At 45.4% G+C, this 13,666-nt stretch overlaps 1 protein-coding gene across 5 annotated transcripts in view; it reads right to left on the bottom strand.

Annotated features, from left to right (window-relative positions):
* Positions 1–13,666, bottom strand: part of CBL (Cbl proto-oncogene) — a 92,296-nt gene that overhangs the window by 63,382 nt on the left and 15,248 nt on the right. For all 5 annotated transcript variants that reach the window (XM_045576219.1, XM_036423109.2, XM_045576220.1 and 2 more), the window contains exon 2: positions 1,359–1,606. In XM_045576219.1, the coding sequence (XP_045432175.1) occupies positions 1,359–1,606 (248 nt within the window). The remainder of the gene's footprint in view (positions 1–1,358; positions 1,607–13,666) is intronic.

Here is a 13,666-nt window from a genome sequence, read left to right as displayed (position 1 = left end):
ACAGCCTGATTGATATCTAACTGCTCCCCTGCCAGCCTAGTCACCCCATCGCCACTGTCCTGATCACCCACAACTGACCCCCACTGATGGCCTGCTCACCCCCAACTGGCTCCCCCTGCTGATATGCTTACCTCCAACAGCCCCTGCCATCCCATCTGGCCTGATCACCCCCAGGCAACCCAAGGTCCCAACCCCCTTTCCTTCCTTCGTTCCTTCGTTCGTTCCTTCCTTCCTTCCTTCCTTTCTCCCCTCTCTCCCTCCCCCTTCCTTCCTTCCTCTCCCTCCCTCCCCTCCCTCCCTCCCTCCTTCCTTCCTTCCTTTTGGGTTAATTTGCATACTTGCTCCTGATTAGCTGGTGGGAATGGCTTGTAGGTATAGCAGAGTGATGGTTAATTTGCATGTTTCTCTTTTTATTAGTGTAGATACAAATACACACATACACACACACACACACACACAGTAGCCAGATTATCATGCATTCAAAGATAATAATAATCTGGCCCCTCAGTGTATATAATCAACCTACTTCTCTCCTAGTATGTAGCTTCCAACAACCAATAACAGGATAGCCAATAGTTTTTGATACTTAGTAAGAATAAAAAAATATATAGTGATCCCTCAAATATTTATTGAATTGACTTACATTTGCCAATATCTATTCTATTTGAAAAGTCACTTTACCTATAAAAGAAATGTCATTTCACTACATTTCATTTAAAAGTTATCTAAACTTGCCGAAACCAGTTTGGCTCAATGGATAGAGCGTCGGCTTGGGGACTGAGGTCCCGGGTTCGATTCCGGTCAAGGGCATGTACCTTGGTTGCGGGCATATCCCCGGTTGGGGGTGTGTGTGCGAGAGGCAGCTGATGGATGACTCTCTCTCATCGATGTTTCTAGCTCTCTATCTTTCTCCCTTCCTCTCTGTACAAAATCAATAAAAATATATTTAAAAAAAAAAAGTTATCTAAACTATTGCCTCAATTTGTCTTCCTATTATCCCATACTTACAATTTATCTAATATGCTACAGCTCCGGCAAAATCTGGCCTGATTATACCTCAGCTTAACACTCAGCCTCTTTCTTTCAAACTCTCACCTACCCACATAACTTCATGACCTGCAGGGTCTCTGGAGGACCTGTGCTCACACTCCCCGTCCTGACTGTAAGGGATGGCTTTCCACGGGAAGTGAGGGGCAGTCCAGCGTCCTCGGGGCAACCTTTTCTCTAAACCGCCTTCAAATCCAGTGTCAGCTCTGCATTCTTGTTGACAGAAAATTAAAACCAACCGAACCACTTCTACATGCCACCCACACAAGCGGCCACAGACCTGCACAACATTTGTGTAGGACCTCCATTACCTCGGCTGAGAATTCTCCTCGTACATTCTTTCTTTACCCTCCTTGAAGAGGCTTATGGTCTGCTTGGTTTTCTTCATCAAATTCTCCATGAACACCCTAAAGTACTCATTTTCTCCGAGCGTCTCCATCTTCCCCTCGTATCTTGCCAGGACAGTGCGCAGGTGCTGGTAGGTGTCCGGCAGCAGGTCTAGGATGTAGGGCGGGCTGTTCTTGAGCGCCAGCTTCGGGCTCTGACACAGCCGCACCACCTGAAACAAGTGGGAAAGAGGGGCTATTATGTGGAGGACCTTAAGGACAAGCTCCTTTTCTATGTTAAAAAAGTTATAAAATCTGTGCTATTGCAGAATTGTGAAACATGGATAAGAATACAAGAAATGATCCAAACTCCTGTCCACAGGCTATCAATTTACTTTTTTAAAATATATTTTTATTGCCGGAGCCGGTTTGGGTCAGTGGATAGAGTGTTGGCTTGGGGACTGAGGGGTCTAGGGTTCCATTCCAGTCAAGGGTATGTACCTTGGTTGCAGGCATATCCCCAGTAGGGGGTGTGCAAGAGGCAGCTGGTCGATGACTCTCATCTAACTCTCTATCTCTCTCCCTTCCTCTCTGTATAAAATCAATAAAATATATTTTAAAAAATATGCAGATAAAGAATGAAAAAAATTTTAAAAATAAATAAAAAAATAAAAAATATTTTTATTGATTTCAGAGAGGAAGGGAGAGGGAGAGAAACACCAACGATGAGAGAAAATCACTGATTGGCTGCATCCTACGTGCTCCCTCCTAGGGATCAAGCCTGTGACCCAAGTATGTGCCCTTGCCCAGAATCAAACCTGGGACCCTTCAGTCCGAAGGCCGATGCTCTACCCACTGAGCCAAACCGGCCAGGGCCTATTTACATTTTTACTGGTTCCCCTAGAAGCGTAAAACCAAATGGGAGCCAAAACCGGTTTGGCTCAGTGGTAGAGCATCGGTCTGCGGACTGAGAGGTCCCAGGTTCGATTCCGGTCAAGGGCATGTACACTGGTTGTGGGCACATCCCCGGTAGGGGGTGTGCAAGAGGCACTGGTCGATGTTTCTCTCTCATCGACGTTTCTAGCTCTCTATCTCTCTCCCTTCCTCTCTGTAAAAAAAAAAAATCAATAAAATATATTAAAAAACAAAACAAAAACAAATGGGAGGCTAATGATTCAGACAACATGTAACAGACTACACAACCAAAGCAGGAAGGCGGGAAGGTGGAAAGAGGGGGACACCCACACAAACGCCTAAAAAGAGCGGATGAAATACGTAGGCTCCTTGTGGTGCGGCTCCCGCCCTGAGAGCAGGAGTCTGGAGCCCCAGCGCGATGGCCCCGGAGGTAAGTGTGTGCGGGCACCGCCTCTGAACAGCCGCCAGGGGGCAAGGCGGAGAGGCTGTGGACCCCGAGAAGCAGGGAGCTCACTGACATACCTTTCTTCTCATAAACGCAGGTCTCTCAGAATTTGCCTAGTAATTTTTTATTTTAATTTTTTAAAAATGTTTTTATTAATTTCAGAAAGAGAAGAAGGAAGAGAGAGAGAAACACTGATGTGAAAGAGAAACAAGCCTCAGTTGATGTTTCTCTCTTCCTCTCCCTTCCTCTCTGAAATCAATAAAAATATATTTTTAAAAGTAAAAATAAATAAATAAAATAGTGATATTAACCAAAGACAGTAAGTAAATGGCCAAATGGAACAGGAGAAAAAAAACAAAAAACACAGATTCACACATGTGCCGAAATTCAGAATCAGAAGTGGCATAAAAGATAGAGATCAAGAGAAAAACTACGGGGACATTTGCTGTCTTTATGCAATAACTAAATTAGGCCTCCCAGGCCCTGCGGGTGGCTCAGTAAGAGCATCATCCCGTTCACGAAAAGGCAGCGGGTTCCATCCCGGTCGGTTGGTCAGGGCACACACCTAGGCTGAGGGCACCATCCCTAGTCAAGGCACCTAAGGGAAGTAACCGATAAAGGTTTCTCTCTAATACACATCTCTCTCCCCCTCACTCCCCCCCTCCTTCCCTCCCTCCCTCGGTCTAAAAACAAAACTGAAAAGTTTGTGGAAAAGCAGCTTAAGGCAGCTCAGGGCTCAGGGAAAGGCACTGCCCGCACAGCAGTGACACAGGCCTCGGTGGCCGCTGCCCGCGGTCCCTTCCCGGAGGCCTGGGACTGGCTGTGCGGCTCTGGGCAGGGCAGCAGCCATAGAAAGGTCCCAGGTTCGATTCCAGTCAAGGGCATGTACAGTCAAGGGTACATTCCCAGTAGGGAGTGCGCAGGGGGCAGCTGATTGATGTTTCTCTCTCATCAATGTTTCTAACTCTCTCTTCTTCTCCCTTCCTCTCTGTAAAAAATCAATAAAATATATATATATTTTTAAAAGAAAGTTGTACCGGCTGATTTTGATTTTTTCTCAATGTATCCATTCAACAAATACAGGGTGGGACAACATAGCTTTACAGTTTGTTTGAGAAAATAATACAATAATTAATAAATAATAATATAAGAATAAACTCAATCTGAGAGGAATAAGGCAACAAACAACTTTTTTAAAAACATATTTGTATTGATTTCAGAGAGGAAGGGAGAGAGAGACAGAAACATCAGTGATGAGAGAGAATCATTGATCGGCTGCCTCCTGCACACCCCTGACTGGGGATCGAGCCCATAACACAGGCATGTGCCCTTGGCTGGAAGGGAACCTGGGACCACTCAGTTCACAGGCCGATGCTCTATCCACTGGGCAAAGACTGGCTATGGCCAAACAACAACTTTTTAACAAATCCACATGAGCCCTGGCTAGTTGGCTCAATGGATAGCGCGTTGGCCTGCAGACTGAAGCGTCCCTTCCAGCCAAGGGCACAGGCCTGGGCTGCAGGCTCCATCCCCAGTCGGGGGTGTGCAGGAGGCAGCAGATCAATGATTCTCTCTCATCACTGATGTTTCTGTCTCTCTCTCTCCCTCTGCCTTTCTCTCTAAAACCAATAAAAATATATTTTTGAAAATATCCTGTATCAGCCCTGACTGGTTTGGCTCAGTGGATAGAGCGTCGGCCTGTAGACTGAAGGGTCCCAGGTTTGATTCCGGTCAAGAGCATGTACCTTGGTTGCGGGCACATCCCCAGTAGAGAGTGTACAGGAGGCAGCTGATCAATGATTCTCTCTCATTGATGTTTCTAACTCTCTATCCCTCTCTCTTCCTCTCTGTATAAAATCAATAAAATTAAAAAAATTTAAAAATTTAAAAATATATATATATATAAAGAAAATATCCTGTATCAGTCATTTACCTTTAGTAAATTTCTTAACATCTGGGCCTCAATTCTCCACCTGGAGAAGGAGACGATGCTGCCTCACTGGGAAAGAGCATGGTGTCCAATGAAGTGGGCTTTCAGAAGGCCAGTCCCTCCCCCTGTCCACAACGCTCACACAGGGGGCAGGAGTGTCTATGACGATGCAGTGGTGGGCCTCACATAACCCTTTGCTGACTCCTACAGACTGATACCATTATTCCTACATCCTGGCCAAGCCACCACTACCTTCCAGTTCTGCATGGCCTCTGACGAACTGGTTCCCACAGAATTGCGAACAAACAGCGGGCCGCCCAAGAACAGGCTGACCAACAACCTACAGATGCTACGGAACCACCCCTTCAAAGGTCCAGGCAGAGCTCCCGACAAAAGCACTTTCATTTATACCCAGGGCCAAACACACGAATCCATATGTTCTTCCTAATTAAAAGCAACTGGATTAACACCAGGCGATCATGTTAAAATGTAATATTTGTCTAAAATCTCTGGGAAGAAGATATATTTCCTTTCAGTAACAACAACTAAAAACTAAACTAACATTGCTCTGATCTTACATATACTGTCCAAGCTATAACATGCAATCAATAAATGTTCATATAGCACTCCACAATAACATACCAGACTTACACTATCACAAGTTTAAAAAACGTTCCAAAATGCTGGATCAATTTGCATTTCAAATTAGTACTATGGACCTCCCAGGAGTGTTCTCTCTCCTCAGAATGTGAGCTCGGACAAGGTCCTTTGTAGACTAAGTGTCTGACCAGGAAAACCAGCACTCCACCAACAACCTGAATGTCCAATACTAACACAGACAATAAAGAAAATACCATGTTCCCCCGAAAATAAGACATCCTCCGAAAATAAGACCTAGCCCATGGAAAGATAAGACATCCCCTGAAAATAAGACCTAGCGCAACTTTGGGAGAAAAAATTAATATAAGACACTGTCTTGTTTTCAGGGAAACAGGGTATATAGGTTGAACTATTCTTTGGATATTAAAGTCTTCTGAAAAGAAAAAAATGCCTTAAATATTTATAACCTATAGGAAAACAAAGTTTCAAAAAAGCTCTGTGGCTGAAACCAATTTGGCTCAGTGGACAGAGTGTCGGCCTGGGGACTGAAAGGTCCCAGTTTGATTCTGGTCAAGAGCATGTGCCTTGGTTGAGGGCACATCCCCAGTGGCGGGTGTGCAGGAGGAGCTGATTGTTGTTTCTCTTCCATCAATGTTTCTAGCTCTCTATCTCTCTTCCTCTCTGTAAAAACTCAATAAAATATTTTTTTTAAAAAGGCTCTGAATAATTCAACAAATTACCAACCAAAAGTTAATAAATATCGAAGGCCACAGCAGCCTGCCCTGTTACTTAGTGAATTTTAAATCGGCAGTCATCATTAACTTAAAAACTCACCAGATAATTCCTGCCAGATAAAAGTTTCCTGACCGTCTGATCTCTTGGCCAGCTCTCTGTGCTTCCCAAGCCTAACCGCAGAAAGAAGGCTGCTTTTCACATGGGCACATGCACAGCATCCTGCGGACATGACAAGGCGTGCGCCTGCTCTGGGACCCGCAGCACCTGTGCAGCCGCCACAGCCTCCATTCAGAGCAGCTTTCTCACGGGCCTGCCTCCTCTTTCTTCTGCCAACGCTCAATGATCAACAGGAAAACTTTGGAAAGTGCCATGACCACACTGCAGAGGTATAACATTGTGCTTCAAAACTGCTACATTTTTTTTGAACAATAAAGGTTTATTAAAAAATAAATAAATAAATAAATAAATAAATAAAAGGCAATAAGGACAGAATGAAAAGCACCTTGAAAAAAAAAAAAAGACACGTTTGTGGCCTTAAAAAGCTTATGATCACAGTATATGATCAGCTAGTAGAGCAAAGCAAGAGACTTTGTTGTTTATCCTCCCTGGCACTGAAATTCTTCATAATAAAAATAAAGAGAAAAACATTTTGGAAAAAAAACCTGCTACATTTTTGAAAACTAGAAAAGCTAGAGAGAACAGTGCCTAACCTAATCCTATTCTGATCACAAAGGAATCTGTATTTATAATTAAGCAGAAAACTGTAAGTATATAAAATGAATAAGTATTACTTTTTTCATCTATTTTTACTGAGTTCAAAGAGAGGCAGGGAGAGGGAGAGAGAGAGAGAAACATCAATGAGAGAATCATTGCTCAGCTGCATACCCCACACTGGGGATCAAGCCCACAACCAAAGCATGTGCCCCGACCAGGAATCCAACTGTGACCTCCTGGTTCATAGATTGATATTCAGCCACTGAGCCATGCCGGCAGGCATAACTAAGTACTTTTCATCTCTGTAGACCTCAACTTATCCATGGAAGCGGTTTTCATTTCAAACTATTTCATACATTAAAATAGCACTCAAAACCGAGTATTCAGTATGTTGAGCTTCACCTAAAACATGTAAACTTGGATTACAGTCTTAAAAGAATGTATATTGCTCCAGCGAATAGGAAGTATAGCAAAAGAGATACCAGACCAGGAGTCTGGAGCCCTGGGTTCCAGTCTGGGGTGTGACATGAAGTTATTCATCTCAATTTCTAACTCTATAAATAAAAGAGATCAAGTTACTCCTCAAGTCTCATAGGACTTTCATTTCCTTTCATTTCTCGAAATTTCAAGTTTCAGAAACGTGAAGAGATATCAGTTGTACAAGTGTAAATATGTATATTAGCACACTGCCCGCCCCAAAATAATCTTCCACCCACAACCCTTGTCTCGTTTATTGATTTAAATATGGTAGCTGATTTCGAGTGGTCTTAGGTGCTTAGTGAACGTCACACACCTTGCCACACTCACTGCATGGGGCACACTGCGCTCTCTGCCAGAGTGGGCAGCTCGGTGGGGTCATTAGGTAATCCCCGAGAAGACAGGCAGCGAGCGGGGAACGGGAGGGACTTCAGACCAGACAGGCGTTGCGCTGTCCTAATCCACAGTAGCGTCTCAGCGAGGGCCAGTCACCCACATGTGATGCTAAAATCATTTCACCTCTAGTTTGTTCGGGGTTTGGTTTAGAGTTTAACTAATATGCCTGGTCAGAGAATTAGTTTGTTTGTTTTTAATCCTCACCTGAGTATATTTTTTCCATTGATTTCTAGAGAGAATAGAGGGAAGGAAGGGGGAAGAGAGAGAGAGAAACATTGACATGAGAGAGATACATGGATTGGCTGCCTCCCCCACACTCCATCCTGGGGCTGGGAAACCTGCACCCGAGGTAGGTGGCCTGACTGGAATAGTACCCACAACCCTTCAGTCGGTGGGCCCATACTCTAATCAATGAACCAAACCTGCCAGGACATGGATTCTACTTTTAAAAGGACAAAGCAGGCCGGGACCAGTTTGGCTCAGTGGATAGAGCATCGGCCTGCGGACTGAAAGGTTCCAGGTTCAATTCCGGTCAAGGGTTCGATTTGGTTGCTGGCACATCCCCTGTAGGGGGTGTGCAAGAGGCAGCTGATCGATGATTCTCTCTCATCGATGTTTCTAACTCTCTATCCCTCTCTCTTCCTCTCTGTGAAAAATCAATAAAATATATTTAAATAAATAAATAAATAAAAGGACAAAGCAGCCCTAGCCAATTGCTCAGTGGTTAAAGCACTGGCCCATGGACTGAAGGATCCCACATTGGATTGCAGTCAAGGGCACAGACCTAGCTTGCAGACTTGATTCCTGGCCCCTAGTTGGGGCGCATGCAGGAAGCAACCAATGGATGTGTCTCTCACATCGATGTTAATCTCTCCAAGTTTCTCCCCCTCCCTTCCACTCTCTCTAAAAATCAATGGAAAAAATTGAAGCTTTTGTTTTTTTGTGGCCCATATACACTTCAACCTGTTTATTTGGCCTGTGTTCGCCTTTGAGTCTGACATGCTTGCCCAGCTAATCTGAATTCATGTTGTAAGAAGCACTGGTTTATAAGAAGTCACTTAACAGAGTCTGAATACCAGTTCAAGATACACATTAAAAAACAGTATTAGCCGAAACCGGTTGGCTCAGTGGTAGAGCGTCGGTCTGCGGACTGAGGGGTCCCGGGTTCGATTTCCGGTCAGGGGCATGTACGTTGGTTGCAGGCACATGCCCGGTGGGGGGTTGTGCGAGAGGCAACTAGTCGATGTTTCTCTCATCGACGTTTCTAGCTCTCTATCTCTCTCCCTTCCTCCTCTCTATGGAATATCAATAAAACATATTTTATAAAAATAAAAAAAAACAGTATTAGCTGGGCGGCTTAGACATGTTACTTCCTCTCTCTGAATTTCCATTTCATTCTCAAAAGACACATGTGAGCTTTTCATGCATCAGCAGCTGTGAAGCTGTAAACTACAACCTGAGGGATGATTAGAACTTGGTCGCAGTCTTAGTAAACGCTCTAACCAAGTCAATAAACCTTTCAAAGGCCATGTGCCCATCCAGCCTCCCGGAGGCGCTTAGGGGAAGGATAAGGACCACATTTTAGATACGAGGTTCCTCTGCAGGGTAGTCATTGGGGAACATGAGCATAAAAAGACCGGTGCCTTTTGTTCTGAAAATCTTATGGCTCATAAATCGTTTTCTACAAAGAGTGCTGCACTGACGCCCTGCTCTTCCCAGCAGGCCTGAGGAAGGGGGAGCAGGAATCAGGACCCGCCCACTCCCTGAAGGACCAGTGCGCTGGCCTCTCCTGAAGGCTCCCCCAGGGCTGAGCAGCGGCCGTGTGCTCACAAACGTGCCTGGGCAGCAGTCTACTGGGCAAGGCTCCCCATCCGCCCGGCCGCTGCAGGAAGGAGACCAGAGCCATTTCCTCTGAGGGGCTGAGGGCCCGGAGCTGCTGAGATGGGCGGCACCCCCCCAGGGCTGACCCCCTCAGGGCACCACTGATGCCATCGCAAGCACCCTTCCCTCCTCCTGGACGGGCGGCAGGAAGGAACCCTGGGCCCGAGCTGAGCTGGCTTCCCGCTCCTTGTTGACTACGCCCACCTACTTCCTTCCAGCGCGGCATGTGCTAATCAGGAAGACGTGTCACAATGACTTGCTGGTTGCAATTCCCTCTTCTGACAAACCTAAAGTAGATCAGAACTACCAGCTTAGAAAATGGGATTGAAGTTCAGACTGTTTGCAAACTAGTACTTGGTCCGTTTTTCTTTAATGTTCTGGGATGGTCATTAGAGAGAGTTTCGTTGTGAGCGTCACTGTACGTTTGTGACATGAACACTGGTGGTGAGGAGGCGGCCAATCGGCTCCTGACTTGCCAGGTGCGCTGTGTGCGCTGCTGACCAACGACAGGGCGGGAAGGCAGGTGCCAGCTGTGAGTGGGTAAGACACAGTTTATTCTTCTATGGTTATTAATTAAGCACTGTATTATTTTCCATATGATCAGCTGTAAACCTACTTGTCCCTACTCTTGTTTTAAAAACAGGCTTTACTATAGCAAGAATCACCAAAAACTTGCACCAAAATCACACACTGAACAGCGCAGTCGCCCTTCTTCCGGGCCTAATACTGCTTTTATTCTACAGGTCTTGCAGCATTCAATCACGAATCACATGAAATGCTCAATTGAGCTCGTTTTTCATAAGGAAATATATAAAATGTTACATCCTTTCGGGGGAGCTTATCAAAATAGGCATAAAAACAACACTTCATGTTTTACAATGACTATGATCTTTATAACAAAAAAGGGTGACATTACTTATAATGTTACTTTAATTAAGCATTATAATTTTTTAAAATTAAAAATGAAAATATTCTCTACCTTATCCCCCTAATTAATCACATAGAAGAGGGACTATATTCTGATTCTACTTCACTTCACTCGCAAGTGCTCTATCTTGGCATAGGAATGGAAACTCAGACAAAGCCTGGGCCTGAAGAGCACTGGTGAGGGAGAGTGATGAAGAACAATATGGATGTTAGCACAGACAACGTGAATTCAGTATGATGGAAAAGTAAGGTGGACAAACCTCTATGCAAAATAACCAGGACACATAATTTCTTTTTTTCATCTTCACCCAAGGATATTTTTCCATTGATTTTTAGAGCGAGAGGAAGAGAGAGGGAGAGACAGAGAGAAACATCGATGTGAGAAAAACATCACTGCTTGCCTTCTGCATGAGCCCCAACCAGGGCCTGGGCCAGGGAGAGCATGCAAACAAGTATGTGCCCTTAACCAGAATCGAACCCAGGACCTTGGTCCACAGATGGAAGCTCTATCCACTGAGCCAAACCACCTAGGGCCATACACATAATTTGAAGAGACACAAACCCTTAACTTAAAAGTAGATAAGATATTGTATTGAATTGTACTAATTAAACACATATACATATACTGATTTCCAAAAGGGAGAGAGAGATAGAAACATCAATGATGAGAGAAAATCATTGATCAGAAATCTTCTGCACGCTCCCTCCTGGGGATGGAGCCACAACCTGGGCACATGCCCTTGACCAAAATCGAACCCAGGACCCTTCAGTCCATAGACCGATGCTCTATTCGCTGAGCCAAACCCATTAGGGCTAAACACACTATTAATATCATCCTATCTGATAAAGAGGTAATATGTAAATTGACTGTCACTCCAACACACAAGATGGCCATCCCCATGTGATCAAAGATGGCCACCACAAGATGGCCAGCAAGGGAGGGCAGTGGGGAAGGACCAGGCCTGCAGGGGAACCAGGCCTGTAGAGGAAGGCAGTTAGGGGTGACCGTGCCAACAAGAAAGGGCAGTTAGGGTCTACTGGGACTGCAGGGGAGGGCAGTTAGGGGCAATCCGGCTGGCAGGGGAGCAGTTAAGATGATCAGGCTGGTAGGGGAGTGGTTAGCGTGTGAACAGGCTGGCAGGGAGAAATGGTTAGGGGCAATCAGGAAGGCAGGCAGGTGAGCAGTTGGGAGCCAGCAGTCCTGGATTGTGAGAGGGATGTCCGACTGCCTTCGAGGGGTCCCAGATTAGAGAGGGTGCAGGCTGGGCTAAGGGACACCTCCCCTCATGCACGAATTTCATGCACTGGGCCTCTAGTTCAAAATAATATGTGTACTTTGCCTGGTTGTGTGGACAGTGGATTTGTTTATATGTGCAGTGATGCTGTGTGCCTACATGAGGCCCCTTTCTGAATAAATGCCTTTGTGTTGTGCAGACTTCATCATATACATCCAAGAAGGTATTGTACAAAGGAACAACTACACCTTAGACTGTGCGTAATGCTTGATTCCATGTCAGCCTCCACTACTAACGAAGTTACATAACCTCTCAGCCTACCACATCTATCAGAAACGGATGATAGAGGAGAAACCAAGATGGCAGCATAGGTAAACACCTGAAATTGCTGCCTCGCACAACCACTTCAAAACTACAACTACAAGACAAAACTGACATCACCCAGAACAACAGGAAGACTGGCTGAGTGGAAATTCTACAACTAGAAAGGAAGAACAAAGCACACTGAGACTCAGAGGAGCTACGGAAGTAAAAGCAGAGGCACGGAGGCACAGGCATGCGGTAAGGGCTGGCAACTGAGTACGCGGCTGTCTTTCTCAATTGGGAGGGAGACACAAGCTTCCAACTGGTCTGTACTCCAGTTCCGGGTGAGACTCTGTGGACCCAGACTCATACGGGGAGAAACTGGACTGTCTGGCATCAGGTGGAACTCAAGGGCAGTTTTCTCTCACAGGTGCTTGCAGTGATTATCGTGGGACACTGAGACCAGGGGCCGCTTAGGGCAGGGCTGACAGGAAGCCATTGCTGTTTATTCTGCCCTGAGACCCGGCCCACTTAAGATGTGCACAGAGGCTTTGCATATGAATTGCCTGGCCTTTTGCAATCTAAACTTACCTAATAAACTGCAGCTGAGTCAGTGAGACCCAGAACATCCAAAAGAAGGATCAAGGCCCCCCAGCAGCTTGCACTGCTTCACAGTTGGGCCTCATCTGGGCACCTCCAAACCCAAACAAAGAAGAGGAATCTGCAGATCTCTCTATAGCTCCTGCTGGGTGGCCTCAGGCAGAGGCTAAATTTGCACCTCCTTGGAGATCCAAGAGCCAGTGTACCCAGTGGTCAGACTGGGACCATCTAGATTACAACTCCTCAGATCCATAAGGGACACACTCAGGGGGCAAACTCAGTGAGCACCAAAGCCCCACTGAAGCAAGTCTTGCCTCATAAGGGTGTCTCCAGCACAGAAGTTCTCCCATCATAGACACAGGTGATCCTCACAGCCAAATGTCCTGGAGGTCAATTCCTCCCAGTGATACCAACAACAATGAAGGCTTAACTACAACAAGACTGTTCACACAGCCCACAAAGCGGTGCACCAAGAGTATCCATCTTAGGTAACTGGGGAGGCTGAGCCACTGGGCCCTGAAGGACACCTAGCACACAAAGCTACTCTATCAACTCAGGGAAGCAGCCAAAATGTGGAGACAAAGAAACAGGTCACAAATGACAAATGGAGGAAAGCAAACTACTGGATATAGAGTTCAAAGCCAGTTATAAAGCTTTTCACAAATTTTCTAGAAAAGGCTGATAAATTTAGTGAGACCCTTGAGGATATGCAAAAGGACCAACTAGAAATTAAGCATACACTGACTGAAATAAAAGATAAAATACAGCCAAAACCGGTTTGGCTCAGTGGTAGAGCGTCAGTCTCCGGACTGAAAAGTCCCGGGTTTGATTCCGGTCAGGGGCATATACGTTGGTTGCGGGCACATCCCCGGTAGGGGGTGTGCAAGAGGCAGCTGGTCGATGTTTCTCTCTCATCGACATTTCTAGCTCTCTATCCCTCTCTCCTCCTCTCTGTAAAAAATCAATAAAATATATTTTAAAAAATAATAATAATAATAATATACAGAGATCCAACAGCAGACTAGAGGATTGCAAGAATCAAGTCAAAGACTTGAAATACAAAGAAGCAAAGAACACCCAACCGGAAAAGAAAAAGGAATCCAAAAACATGATAGTGTAAGGAGCCTCTGAGACA

The sequence above is a fragment of the Pipistrellus kuhlii genome, unplaced genomic scaffold, assembly GCF_014108245.1.
Source record: "Pipistrellus kuhlii isolate mPipKuh1 unplaced genomic scaffold, mPipKuh1.p scaffold_m20_p_77, whole genome shotgun sequence".
NCBI lineage: Eukaryota > Metazoa > Chordata > Mammalia > Chiroptera > Vespertilionidae > Pipistrellus > Pipistrellus kuhlii.
The sequence above is the reverse complement of the archived record's forward strand: the minus strand, read 5'-3'. Positions and strand labels throughout refer to the sequence as shown.